This window comes from Lissotriton vulgaris, chromosome 9, assembly GCF_964263255.1.
Source record: "Lissotriton vulgaris chromosome 9, aLisVul1.2, whole genome shotgun sequence".
Classification (NCBI taxonomy): Eukaryota; Metazoa; Chordata; class Amphibia; order Caudata; family Salamandridae; genus Lissotriton; species Lissotriton vulgaris.
In genome coordinates this window covers 246300695-246316087 of record NC_141697.1, presented here as the reverse complement: position 1 = coordinate 246316087, position 15393 = coordinate 246300695, and the positions used below count along the sequence as shown (strand labels likewise).

Below are 15393 nucleotides of genomic sequence, written 5' to 3'. Positions count from 1 at the left end.
AGTGTATGCTTGTGACGTGGGATCAGCTGGAAGCTAGGCATGTAAATTGCAAAACATTGTGCCTATTCATAACAGCACAAACGTGTATTCTCTATAAGTAACAAGAAATATCGGCAATGGCATCTAGACTTTGGTTATTAAAGTGTGCAGTGTGCACACTTTATGATTCTACACGTGTTTAATATATAGTGCAGTATGCAAGTAAAATAATGCCCACTCTGTAGACACAATCTGCACGCTTCCTTCGATGACGCAAGAGGCCACAAACCCCTCATTTGTTTCCACTCGGAACAAAATAGGCGCTGCGAGATACGCGATTGATTCTTGCAGCACTGGGATCAGAGCGCCGTGCCCTCCTCAGTCTCGCTCTCGACCCCCCCCCCCCCCCCCCTGCCCCCACCCTCAACCGCCCGCAGCTGTACATCAACATAATGCCCGCAGTCTGTCTCTGATCGAAGCCATATATTCCCCATTATGCTTGGGAAGCAATTTGAAAATCGGTGAATAACGGTATGGTCTGCAGGCACTTCAGCAGTTATGCTTTGCATGCAACATATGGAAGATTCAAAATCTCGCCTGCCCACTCGGAACAAAATAAACGCTGCGAGATACGCGACTGATTCGTCCCCGTAGCCCATTCACCTCTGCAAACGTCGACACAAAAGGGATATTCAAGTACTTGCAGCCTTTCCTCTCGCTCATATTAAAAAAAACGACCTCCCACAGAATCAGAGATTAAGCGCTGTGCCGGGATAAGACATTCTGTTTGGCTAATGAGGTGAGAGTGATGTTATGTTTGTACTGTAAGGTTCTGCTTTTAAATCCCACTACTATTACCTGTGGTGAATGCTGAAATAAAATCTTGTTAATGTATGAAAGTACAGTTCTCTCGTTTTTGAGCACTAATTACAGGTTAAAGAAGTTAACGGTGAGGTAATAAGAAAGGCAAATCTCCCTGTAGAATGATATATTGGGTGCACATATTTTGCAAATAAAGGCATTTTCCAAATTGACTAATCCAAAAAAGTCATTCTTTGCACAATTTGCGTTGCGTGCGAAGACAGGCACAGTGCTGATTCACTAGGTGTGTGCCTGCTTCTTCTCTCGTCTTTCCACTGACTTCTGTCTACCTCAGAGCCTTTCACAAGGGCACGGGGATTGAGATCTAGGCCTCAGTGGCATTGATATTATCACATAATATAACATAACAGAAAGTGACACCACTCACACTTTAACACAGTGACTTTACAGAAAGTAAAATCCTATGACCCTGTGACTGTGAAAGGAAGTGGGCAGCCTTCAAAGGATTGGTGCTAATTCTCAACCTGATTAGACATTACCCTAAAATATCATGGCACAACGTGAAGTGAGACAGTTAAAGCTCTTATAAATACAGATAACTCTTCTTCTAATTTCAGCACTAACACTACTTACACGCATGACTCAATGGCTCATGACATTTATTTACTGGGAAAAGGGAATTTTTTTTATTGACAATGTTTCAATCAAACTTAGCCCCAGGTTGCTTGTGAATTTTATTAATGAATCATTCCAAACCCTACTTAGTTATCACTGGAAGAGGGAACACAGTGTCTTCAGATGAATAACTTCCAACAGTTCTTTCCAATTGTTCATCCGGTATCATCAAAACCAACCGCTACACACCTAAACTGCACCTCCTTGTTCTCCTTACCTAGCTCCACATCCTTTTCTGTTCACAGTACCAGAACTTTCTGAGGCTCAGGCAGGTCAGAGCGCCTCTAGCCTTGTGCTTGCTCGGGCTGGCCAGCTCCCCTCATGGTCCATCACGCACCTGGCTGTGCTTGCTCCCCTGCACCCTGGCTGCGCTTGCTTCCCTGCCCCCTGGCTGTGCTTGCTTCTCTGCCCCCTGGCTGTGCTTGCTTCCCTGCCCCCTGGCTGTGCTTGCTTCCCTGCCCCCTGGCTGTGCTTGCTTCCCTGCCCCCTACCTGTGCTTGCTCCCCTTGCTGTGCTTGCTCCCCTGCCCCCTGGCTGTGCTTGCTTCCCTGCCCCCTGGCTGTGATTGCTTCCATGCCCCTTGGCTGTGCTTGCTTCCCTGCCCCCTGGCTGTGCTTGCTTCCCTGCCCCCTGGCTGTGCTTGCTTCCCTGCCCCCTACCTGTGCTTGCTCCCCTTGCTGTGCTTGCTCCCCTGCCCCCTGGCTGTGCTTGCTTCCCTGCCCCCTGGCTGTGCTTGCTTCCATGCCCCCTGGCTGTGCTTGCTTCCCTGCCCCCTCGCTGTGCTTGCTTCCATGCCCCTTGGCTGTGCTTGCTTCCCTGCCCCCTGGCTGTGCTTGCTTCTCTGCCCCCTGGCTGTGCTTGCTTCCCTGCCCCTGGCTGTGCTTGCTCCCCTGCCCCCTGGCTGTGTGTGTGTGTGTGTGTGTGTGTGTGTGTGTGTGTGTGTGTATGTGTGTGTGTGGGGCTCTGTGTGTGTGTGTGGGGGGGCTCTCTGTGTGTGTGTGGGGCTCTGTGTGTTGGTGGGGCTCTGTGTGTGTGTGTATGAGTGGCTTTGTGTGTGTGGCTCTGTGTGGGTGTAAAAGCAATAGGTCATGCATTTGCGAGCGATTAACCTATTGGCAATGTAAATGACAATGCCATTTATTTAAGATGTAAAAAAAAAAAAGGTCATGCGCAATGCCAATAGCTCTACCTTTAATAATGCCGAGACCATTGCATTGTAAATGCTTGTTACCTTATGAAGTACATTGGCTTATAATTTCTTCCTAAAGCACAAAGTGAGGTAAGAAATAAATGAAACAAATCAAGTGCATTGACAGATCACAGTCTCTTTAGAAATATCCAGACACTAAATAATTTTCAAGATGTATGACCGATTTTGAAATTGACAGAATCTCATGTCTCCTGACTAGACAAACAGTGCTTCAACCTAGATTTAGATAAGTGGGTAAATTGCCGACTCCCGACACAGGAGATATGAGTCTTTAATCTTTGTATGATTCTGGGTAAAGCAATATTGAGCACATGCCCTTAATGTCATTGTCTTCCAAAATTGGGCACTTTATAATAGGCTGAATATTAGCGTTAAGTGTCATATTAAACACACATTGCCAAATCTAATGGGTCTCCGCACTGAAGCCCATTGTCTTTGTCCTGAGGCGACTTTAGCGCTGGTGGCGCCCAGTGCGACAATGTTTGTTGGCGCCCCAAAATGACCACTTCCGCCAGTGATTCCCTCACTATCGCCCTCGGAGCTCAACAAGCATTTGCAATGCAATAGGTCTCGTATTTGCGGGAGTTTGAGCTATTGGCATTGTAAATGACAATGCTTTTTATTTATGTGTTTTGTAAACATGCGAGAGGTGTGTAAACACGCACTTTGTACTTATAGTCCTTGCTTACGAGAAGCAAGGCTGTCAGTAAAACAGGCACAGTTACTGCCAGCCTTGCTTCTCGTAAGCACAGACTATAGGTACAAAGTGCTTGTTAACACAAAGCTTGCAGGTTTTCAAAACACATAAATAAAAAGCATGCCAATAGCTTCAACTCTCGCAAATGCGAGACCTATTGCATTGCAAATGCTTGGTATTGAAATACGTTGGTATTCAGAAAAGATAAATAATCACTCTACTGGCACGGATGCAATAATATTAAAATTCACACATTTAAGTATCACTTAAACAAATGCTTTTGCTTTCTGAATAAAAACGTTTCTAAAATAAACGACATCTCACCTGAAGGTCGAAAAATTGACATTGTTCTGTTAGTAGATACTGATGAAGTATCCTGCAAGGGAGTTTGTATCTTTTGTCTGGTATATGAATTACTGAAACCATTGAAATCTAAAAAAAAAGATGAAAATTTAAAAAAGCTTTGAATACAGGGATTATCTGTGGAAGACAAATGCACAGTTTGTAGTAGCTCTTTAGAGGTTACCTTACTGAGCTTAGAGCACACTTACCGTATTAACCGCACTCATCCAGTTTATTTTTTTTAACAACTTTAACACAATGTGATTGCGCACAGTCTTTTACTAGAGCCTTTGTGCATTATACGCTGCATGAAGGTTTGTAGAATCTTAAAAAGCGCTTGACTCACCAGATGTTTTGTGGTCGATGTTACAATTGTGACAGTAAAACACTGGATTTGAAGTCGGAATTTCCTAATCCTGATCCAGGGAAACAGGAACTGAGGAAGTTTCACATTTTAAATCCCACTTGCTTAAATTTGCCAGATTTTCTGCTCCTATTAGGTTTCTATTGGGAATCTTTTCAGGCGTGTGCAGAATAAGTATGAAAGTTAGTGCAGAAAAGTTCCCCAAACACATTATCTGAATACAAAATGTATAGATTTTTTACACCAGAATATCTGCTGTATTGGTATTAGTCATACATTTCAAAATCAATAATTTTTCTAAACCGCCATGTGCAAGTAAAGGGATTTTTTCTGAATCCCTAAAAACTAAGTACTTATATGAAAATCATAAACGTATGTCCCAAAGTAAACCTTAGCGGGGAATTATGTAGGTTCACAAAAAATCTATACTCTAATGCTTCACAAAGGTTAACCACAATTCGCATTCAACTGTAAGCTTCAAAGCCAAGTCAGGAAATTGTCAGCAGCAGTAAATAACATTTGAGGAGAGCAATTGCAGATAAGAATGCAAACATGGAGGATAGGATCTGCTTAGTTGAAAGACATGGCAGGAAGAGAAACGCCATGGAAATAGGAAGAACTGTGGAGTATGAAAGAGTCAAAGATGTGAATTGAGCCAGAAGGGGCCCAGAGTAGAGCAGTAAGAGCAGTAACTTCTAAGATATACTAGTGAGGGGAAATAATGTGGGGAAAGTCAGGGTATATAGGAACTAATGAACACAAGATAAGGTGAAAGAATATGGAAACTTGGAGCGCAGGAACTGAAAAAGAGTGACAGTAGGTGATCCGAAGAGAGAAGCAGGACCAGAACACCACTGAAACAAAGAAAGTGTGTTAAAAACATGGTACTTCAATGGGTTATGAATAAGAGACAGCTAGCACACAAGGCGTAAGATTTAGAATAGATTGAATGCAGATGACTTATGCTACCCAAAGGGAGATAAAAAGATAGTGACAGAAAGGAAGAATTTGACTGTCCACCAGAGAGTAGGTAAATAGAAAGTGATATTATGGCAGTAGATGGAGGAAAAAAGAAGGGGAAAGCAAGAAAGGATGTTCCTCCCGGTCTGGCCGAATAGGGGCTAACATCGCGGGGAAAGGCGCCATCTTGGAGGGAGGAAGGGTTGGCGGTCCAGTGGCAGGCCGCCTCCCGCCCTCCAGGATATATAAACAGGTCTGCCCATAACACTGTGTACTAGATTACTCTCCCCTGAGGCGGAAAGCCGGGGGTTCTACTTTCTATTCTTTGTTGGTGACAGCAGCGGTAACTTTTTACATATTGTACATATTTTAACAGGGGCGATTTTAATTAGCACTGTATTACCGCGCTCTCGTGTGCAAGACTATGTTGCACCGAGGCACACTCTGCTCACCTTTCTCCTCCCGGTGTGGCCGAATAGGGGCTAACATCGCGGGGAAAGGCGCCATCTTGGAGGGAGGAAGGGTTGGCGGTCCAGTGGCAGGACGCCTCCCGCCCTCCAGGATATATAAACAGGTCTGCCCATAACACTGTGTACTAGATTACTCTCCCCTGAGGCGGAAAGCCGGGGGTTCTACTTTCTATTCTTTGTTGGTGACAGCAGCGGTAACTTTTTACATATTGTACATATTTTAACAGGGGCGATTTTAATTAGCACTGTATTACCGCGCTCTCGTGTGCAAGACTACGTTGCACCGAGGCACACTCTGCTCACCTTTCTCCTCCCGGTGTGGCCGAATAGGGGCTAACATCGCGGGGAAAGGCGCCATCTTGGAGGGAGGAAGGGTTGGCGGTCCAGTGGCAGGACGCCTCCCACCCTCCTCTACAGAGTATAAAATGTCGAGGCCATTTCGTCCGCGCAGCGGGCGGGCGCAGCGGGCGCGCCGGCGGCGCGCCAAAGGCAAGCCCGTCTGCGCCCGTCCGCGCCGGACACGGGCCTAGGGCCCCCCCCCTGGTTCTAAAGAATATGCTCGCCTCCCATATTCTCACTCTATGTTGACTGACCTCCGTCCACAAACCTCGGAAGGATGTAGTAGGTATAACCCTGACTGTATATCACCCATGACCGCATTGAACTGCAGGCATTGTCAGATGTCCATCCCCCTGCTAAATGGCACTGTCAGATGTGACAGTCTTAAACAGACATCCCAAAAGTTTACTATAGCCCTAATTAATGTACGCTCGCTGGCTAAACATAGGCAAGAAACGGCCGATGTACTGACAGACAGGAACATCGATATAATGTTCCTGACAGAGACCTGGCTGGACAAAACATCAGACCCAGACCTTGTGATAGCGGTTCCTAAAGGATTTAAATCTTACAGGCTGGATAGAACTGGTAAGCGAGGAGGGGGGATCGCCATAATAGCCCGTGACACCCTAAAAATTCGTACCACAGTAATTCCATCTACGACATGTGAGGCTTTTCAATTTGATATATACCTGTCCTCCTCCTACAACTTTAGAGGTATATTACTATACAGACGACCAGAAACCCGTTCGGAATTCCTTAAAGAAATTGCCACCTTTCTAGAAACCTCGGTTACCGATAAGTCAATAACACTGTTAGGAGATTTTAATTTCCATTTGGACTGCAGTGAAGATAAAGACACTGTATCTCTGCAGTCAGAAATGGAGGTGTTCGGTCTATCCCAGTTGGTGAAGGGACCTACTCATAATGCAGGACACACCCTGGATGGAATATTTACCAATCTTGAGAATTTGCGAGTAACCGATGTCCTGCCAATGACTTGGACCGATCATTATTTGGTTCTGGCCACGATACAAATTAACAACATACCTATCGCGACAATATCAGCTCCCAAACAAGAATCGTTTAAGGTGTGGAAAGATATTGACATTCCCAGTTTTAAGGATGCGCTAGATAACTCAAAACCCACTCTGTCTAATAACCCAGAAATAGCCACTGAACAATATCAAGCATGGCTGGACCAGGCTGCCAATAAATTAGTACCAATAAAAAGGATGTCTAAGAATAGAAGATCCCCTTCAGCCCCATGGTATACTGAGGAGCTTAAAAAACTTAAACAGCAATGCAGAAATCAGGAGAGACAGTGGAGAAAGAATTACGACAATGAAAATAAAAAGATGTATAGAGAACTCCTAACTCAATATAAGCTCTTGATTACAGAGACCAAGAAAAAATATTACACTGAGCAAATTGATAACGCAAAAAATTCAAGCAAAAAGCTCTTCGAAATCACTAAGCAGCTGGCGGGATGTGTCCAAGATCTGAACCCCCCATGTTCACAAAATTTCTGTGATTCACTGGCCTCCTTCTTTTTTAACAAAGTGAACAATATTTTCTCTGTATTCAATCGCGGTGAAAATCAAAATATCGAAAAGATGGATATTCCACTTATAAATAACAATTTATCTTGCTTTACTGAAGTCACTGAAGATCAAATCCAGGACATTATTAAAACCATCAAGTCTGGATCGGCTTTAGATCCCTGTCCTTTGAATACTCTTCGCCCACTTATGGACACTGTGACTCCAATTATAACACAAATATGCAACATAATGTTTCGCACTGGTATTTTTCCTACCCAGTTAAAAAATACTCTATTAAAACCTCTCCTGAAAAAGCCCGGACTCGATAAAACCGATCTGAAAAATTACAGGCCTATAGCTAATCTACCGTTTCTTGCAAAAATAGTAGAGAAGGCCATGAACAATCAACTTACGGAATTCATCGAACAATACCATCTGCTTGATGAAACACAATTTGGATTCCGTAAGTTTCATGGGACTGAAACAGCCCTTATTAAAGCGGCAGATGACATCCGGCTAATCAGAGACCAAGGTGGTACAGCACTATTGGTGCTTCTAGATTTATCAGCCGCCTTCGACACGGTTGACCATAAGATCTTAGTCCACCGTGTTGAAAAAATGGGCGTACAAGACCAAGCAAAAAATCTACTGGCATCCTTTCTGACGGAGAGATCCCAAGCTGTTATTCTGGGTCAATTTGAATCTGCTGAATTATCACTGCCGTGTGGGGTACCTCAAGGTTCATCCCTCAGTCCGACACTATTTAATATCTATGTGTCGGACCTCGCAAAGACCATCAAAGCGCACGGGATGAACCTTACCTCATACGCAGATGATACCCAGCTGATTCTCGGTGTCAGAAACGATGGGGAAACAGTAGCGGAGAGTTTCAAAACAGGTATGCTGGCCATTGGACAATGGATGTCAGCAAACTGTTTGAAATTAAACTCGGATAAAACCGAGGTGGTCACTTTTGGCCATCTCAGTCCCAGCTGGTCCCCAGTATGGTGGCCACCATCCTTCGGAGCTGTGCCCAAACCTGCCACAAAGGTAAGAAATCTGGGCGTCATCTTTGATGACAACCTAAATTTCATGGCACATGCCAATCAGACTGCCGCCACAGCATTCTATAAACTGCGCCTGGTCAGGAAGATTCTCCCTTTCCTTCCCACAAATGTAGGCAAGACACTAGTCAGCGCTCTTGTCCTATCAGCACTGGATTACTGCAATGGCTTGTTTGCCAATGCCCAAATTAGGGTTATTAAGAAAAGGCAGATAATCCAAAATGCGGCGGCCAGACTTCTCTCAAATACTCCTAAATTTAAGCCTGTAGCTGAGACTTTGAGAAGGCTTCATTGGCTCCCTGTTGGGAATATAATTAAATTTAAAACATTGTGTATTATCTACAAGTCACTATATCACCAAGCGCCGCAATTTTTGAGAGACCACCTTGTCCCATACATTCCCTCTCGGACACTTCGTTCAGCAAAACAGAACGACCTGGTGGTGCCACGCACCAGGTTGGTCAACTGGGGAGACAGACGTTTCCTAGTGGCTGGCCCAAAATTATGGAACACAGTCCCGCAATTCATACGCTCCAGCCCAAACCTAATGTCGTTCAGGAAGAAACTGAAAACCTGGTTATTCAATCTCTAAACAATGTCATGTGACCACATAGGAGAGTAACAAAATGTACAGCGCCGAGACGCCTGCGGGCAATTGTTCGCGCTTAATAAATGCTAAAAATAAATAAAATAAATAAGTGCTAGGTTCTTGTTTCCAGGGGCACTTAGCACTGCTCGTAAGCAGTTCATGAAGCCACGATGCAGCCACCCCCACTAGAAGTCCAGGATAAGGTATATCTGTCCTTATAACAAGAACATTCAGAGACACACATCAGGTGTCAGCACACCTGCCGAACCCGTCGCATTTGAAAGCTCAGTTTAAAGACACATCGCTGCAGTAGCTAGCTCATTGTGTCTTGAATGAGAAGACTGTGGTCCTGCCACCTGGGCATTTTGTACTCATATCACATTTGCACTGGAAACAGATTATCAATGCTGACCCCATCATTCACTTAGGATGCAGAGAGAAAGGAATCAGACTTGTAAAAAGGAGCCCCTCCAAATGTTATAAATCCTCTTATGACAGAGGTATTATAACTCCGGACATATTATCGAATTAGAGGGCATCGCTCTCATGGTCATAAACAAATGGTGGTTTAAAAACATGGCTGACCCAGCCTTCGCCACAGAGAGATGGGTGATGCAAGGGATCCCCATCTTGCACCTGTATACGGGGGCCCCCCCCACCCTGAAAACCTCCGTTGAACTACAAAAATTTGGAGGGAGACCCAATGAGCCCTTAGGAGGGCAGGACGTCTGAGAAAAGAAACCCCACTGTGGCACAGGACCTTGCTGCTGCAGATAATGACCTTAGATGGCTTCAAATTGTGGGATGTCCTAGGCATCTCCAAGCTGGGAGATGTCCTGTTGGGCTTCACAGAGAAACCCTTCCTAAAGCTGCGGGCGGTCTATGACCTAAATCGCTCAAAATTCTTCTGGGACATGCAACTATGGCACGCCATCACCCAATACATCAAACGGCTCATTGACATACTGGGCATAGCCAGCAATATGCCAAAATACACATGCGCGCACGGACGAACCACAATATCTGACAGGTATATCGATCGTTAGTGGTCAACAGTCCAACACCTGGCTCTTTTGACTGACTTAGAGAAGCATGGGCGCGAGACTTGGGGCAACTTACTGCCGAAGACTGAAGGGAGACTTGCACCACCCCCACAAGAACGTGACTACCTTGCAGTTCCGTCTAATACATAGGAAATACCGACACAGACTTTACTACGCTTGGGTGAGACTATGGAAAGTGGGGGTGGTGACCAACCAGACTTACCTGTTTTGCTTATCAGAACCAGGCGATTTTCTCCATACAATCTGGGCGCTCTATTTCTGGCAGGGGGGAGCGTGGTTGTGCCTGGCCCGGGTGCTGGGTTGAGCGTTGCCCCAAGATCCTACGCTTGCCTGTCTCCACATTACAGAGGAAATAGACGCCGACCGATAACGTACCACATTGTTGTGGTTGGGACTGGTGATCGAGAAGAGCGACATCGCCAGGGCCTGGAAAGAGAACACCCCTCCGTCCTTGAAACCGTGGAAAACTGGGCTGAATTGCTGTATGAGCATGAAAATTCCCCTATACAAAACCGGGTGCTGGCCTCTCAATATGAAAAATATGGGTGACCTGGTGGGGCATCATCCTTCAGAGAGTTGAAAATCCTCACCATTCCCTGAACGATGAAATTCGGACTTTTGCAGCAAAAGCCTGAACTGGCATCACAGGAAGAGGGAGCTGCACGTCGAAGACTATAATGTCAAGAGTTGGCTGGTAATGAGGGGAGGTTGTTCTTGTACTTAATTCCAATAACTTGCAATGTCTTATTCGTTGGTTCAGCCAATCGAACATCCACTATTTTGCACAATTAGGTAAATGTCTGGTGTATCAAAATCATATAAAATCAATCACATGTTGTAATAAAAAAAACAATTATGTAAAAGGGTGCTACATTTTCCAGAATTGTACGCTTAGTTGACAAAGTACTGAGAATATGTAACTATTTAGAATGTGAGCATTCTGATGGTGCTTGTGTGCCAAGATATGAGAATGTTGAGCTGTGAGGCAGTTCTGGGAGTTGTCATACAAAGCTGGGAGTTGAAGAAGAAAGCTTCCCGGAACAGAGGATTGAGAACAGTCCATTCCTGGGAGCAGGCTATGGCCAAGATTGCCCAGGGTTAGAATATTATAGTTCTGGGTCTTAGAGAGAGGATCAACTACTACAGGTGGGTGCTGCCCTCTGGGAACTCAGCGATTCCCCAGTAGGCATGTGTGAGTGAACAAAAGGTGGGACTGAAAAGTTTCCGTCAAATAGAGGGTTGCCTACTTGAGATCAGCTTACTTAAACTGAATTAAAATATATCTTTGTCATCCACTTAGGCCCATTATGACAAAATCATCAAATAGCTAATTGGTACTTTTGGCGGAGCTTAGATGCATGAGCACCTGTTGAGCACTAATATTTTTTTCTCTTTTGCAGCCTCCTGTCACATTATCAGTCCTTGGCCCCTGCAGAGGTAGCTAGTAAAGGACTGGTTGCACTTTCCATTTGCTTAATATTTATCAGTCCCTCTTCACTCCATGGTGTTTGCCAGCGGGAAAAGTAGCCCTGATCACAGACATGGGCCAAAGCTCCTGCTTCAGCAGCTTGAGGTTTCCTCCCATAACTCATTGCCTCTTTGGGCTCAGCTACTCCAAAGACTGTTAAAGCACCACTCAGGATGAGTTCGAGCTTCTACAGGAGGTGGTGATAGCAGCACCCTCTACCAAGCATTACTGTCTGGGTCCAGGAAAGGTAAGCAGCACAGATCAATCTCCCACTGGCTGGCATCCCTCGAACTACTGAAGCTTTTCTGTTGAGGAGCAGCAGTCCTGTCAGTAGTTCCCTTCCTCAGAATGACCAGGACTGAAAGAAACACAGATCCGTGAATAGATTAGCCAGACATTGCCACCTTGGAGAAACAATGATAACCAATACCAATTTGGCAGTGGAGTTAGGTAAGCTTTTATTTTCTGTAAAATTCTCCACGTCTACTCACTTGAGCAGGGCTACCCTTATTGGTCCTATTTTGTTCTTTACACCAAATAGGGTATGAAGTATGTCAGGCTCATATGACTCTGCTGCTTTTGGTGAGAGTAAGTGTTTATACCATGCTGAACACTTGATGACAGTCTTACGGGATTTGGCACCTTCTAATTTTTCTGAATGGCATTTTTTCCTTGGTCTTTGCTATTTATGTTGGACATTATAGTGTTTCACATATCTCTGGTAAGCCCGAGTCCAAAGATGGTATTCCTTACACTAGAATACCTCTACTATGGCCCATTCATGATTATTTTTCTGTCCATCCAATTTTTGGGGCATTCCTTCACCAAGAAGAGTTAAGTGTGGCTCAATGATTAGAGCGGCAGACCCTGATGCAGAGGTCTAGCCCGGGACCAGGGTTCAATTCCCCGCCTCAGCGGGTCTTGGGCTCAAAATTCCACGGACCTGATCATTCTCGCCTCGGTGCCTATTCCAATCATGGAGTCCCACTCTGCAACTCTGGGCAATAGCTTGCTTAATCTCCACAACGGCCCCCACAACGCTAAGGATGCCTGGCCTCCACCTTGGGGGTGCCCAGGAGTGGACGCCTCACAGGGAAAGCCAGGATGGGTTCCACAGCGGTATTCGTACAAGCACCTTGAGACCCTTGCGGGTGAGTAGTGCGCTATACAAGTATCAATTTACATTTACAAGCCTAAATGTGTCCTGATGAAGACACTGTTTAAAAGATTTTCCAGGAGTCAGAGTGGAAGCGGTTCAATCCATCAGATGCCATACCATCACGATCGCAAGCACAGAAAGCGAGGCACGCCACTCTACAGATCGCCACCGAGCCACACATGGCCTCGGGAAGGCGATTGATTCAGGAATCTAGAAGCTCAGGGTCTGAGGTAGACTCGCTGGAGACATCTTATTTGAAGGTTTCATCTCCCCAACCCAAAATCATCCCTCAAACTGCTCAAGACTTACTGCAATGGTGATGTTTGTTGTAACTTTATTTACAGTTTGACTTGTCTCCTTTGAAATATACCCTACACTGCCTCCCGGTCCTGGGTATGACTAGGGCCTATACAGAGCACAAGAGGATAAGTTCAGAACATACTGTCTTACATCACTGGAATCATGCGGTCATGCATGCTTGGCCTTAGTCCTCAGCACAGATATAGTGATAATAGTCAGTATGTGACTGGGGACCCATTGGTTTCATGCACGTACATTAAATCTACTTGTCCTGTATATGGCGGAAAGGCACTGCACTGTTCACTGATCTATCCAGGAACTCTCTTCTGTTGCCTGGTCTACTACCCTACCACCCTACCACCCTACCAAAATTAAACCTTTTTCCAGAATACTTGTCTTGTTTTATCATCTCTTCTTTCAATGTTTGAACAGTCATTTGTTTATCATCTGCCCGGGAGTAGGGGGTTTGGGTTTAATCTTTTAAAGAAGCAGTTAAATACCCTATTAATGATATGTCAACGCACACAAAGGGTACATGCACCCACACATGGGCATTTTAATGGAAGGGCACACACATTTAATGTCTCTCACAAGACATTCCACCAGTGGCTACCTCAATCCTTGGCCACTTCTGACTCAATGTGGTAAGGACACCCCCCAGTAAGTGATATGCGATTTAGCCAAGGCTGCATTGACCCTTTCTTCTTGCATGAGGTCCACCTGAATGACGCTGAAAGCACTAAAATTACATTTAGGTGAAGAGGGCAAATATTCTCTACTACCTATTCAGCTTTGGCAATGGAGGCCGCTGTTTGGGTTTGCTATGAAGTTCATTTTGCGGCGGAGGATGCCCTCATTGACCCAGATGATAGTTTCACCCTTGTAAAGGGTCAATTAGATGAGCTCCCCCTTCTTTTGGAAAGTATCTTTTCCCACATCACTGATCAACTGGCCTTTCAGTCATCCCTTTTCATCTGCTTGGTGACATGCCCGGAATACTGTGATACTGTTTAGAGACTATAAAAGAATGTTAGACGTCAAACTTGATAGATTCTTCCCCTCCCGTTACAATCCTCGGCTTTACACAATGCTAAAGCCCCTTAAAGCAATATTGGTCCATGTTTGATGCATGGTAATCCATGAATCTTGCTATATGCACTATTACTTTCACTGTACCCTATGACCTTGATGTTAGGTTAATGAATGAAAGATTTGACTTAATAACGCACACAAATCACCCCAACTGGGGTATCTTGGTGCAGCGACAATACAGTAAAGCTGGAAAGAGACCAGTTCTAAAACAATGCAATTTTTAGTGCTTTCATGAATGTGTGATAGTCTGGAAAGGTTCTAACAGAGAGGGACAATTTGTTCCAAAGGGTGGGGGCCAAGTAAGAAAAAGACCTTCCACCAAATCTAGATCGACGAATGCGCAGGACCGACAGTAGTTCTTTCCAACTGGAGCGCAGACTTCTAGCGAGATAATAGCGTTTGAGCTTCTGACATAGATATTCAACCGGGCTTTGTAGGTTAAACAGCACAGTTTAAAAGTTATCCTTTTCTTTACTGGCAACTAGTGGAGAGATTTTAAGAGGGAAGCAGAGGCCGTTCTGAGCGGCAAATTGAAAATCGGCCAGGCAGCTGTGTTTTGCATGTCTTGCATTTTCGACAATAAGGACTCATTGGCAGATGCCAATAGTGCATTGCCGTGAACCAGTCGGCGAACAACCAGAGCTTGTACTGAGCCCTTCCTGGCCGATGGTGGAAGAAATGGAAATGCAATCTTGAGTAAACATAGTATGTGGAAACAGGTGCCCGTAGTAGAAAGGACTTTTTAACCCCTTCGCTGCGGCGGGAATTCCGCCGCAGCGCTAAGGGGGTGGGGCGGCCGAGCGGCGCTCGCATGCTCGTGATGGAGCCGCTCCGTCACGAGCCGCGGTTGAGCTGTGCTCGTGACGGAGCAGTTCCGTCACGAACGCGCCTGCTCAATGGAACGCTCAGCGCAGGTGCGAAATTCGCGCCGCGCAGGCCATGACGGAACCGCTCCGTCATGAGCACAGCTCAGCCGATGCTCATGACGGAGCGGTTCCGTCATGAGCATAGAACGGGTTAAAAATATATATTTTTATTGGCATTTTCTGTATTCACGTACATCACATTATTAACAATGACATTGGTAGTCACAAAATATCTCACATTCATTATACTTCATGGCATGAGAGTGGGTAACATCGTGGTCTAAATCTCGCGTAGCCTCAGAGTCGATGATGGGTCTAAGGGTGAGGTAGTATTAGCACCCACGCGAGGCAGCCTTTGGTGTGAGGCGTGCTCTCTCTGCTAGCACTAT

At 45.3% G+C, this 15393-nt stretch overlaps 1 protein-coding gene across 2 annotated transcripts in view; it reads right to left on the bottom strand.

The window, feature by feature from the left end:
- CGRRF1 (cell growth regulator with ring finger domain 1) overlaps positions 1-15393 on the bottom strand; it is a 160869-nt gene that overhangs the window by 7464 nt on the left and 138012 nt on the right. For both annotated transcript variants that reach the window (XM_086937435.1, XM_086937436.1), the window contains exon 5: positions 3708-3815. In XM_086937435.1, the coding sequence (XP_086793561.1) occupies positions 3708-3815 (108 nt within the window). The remainder of the gene's footprint in view (positions 1-3707; positions 3816-15393) is intronic.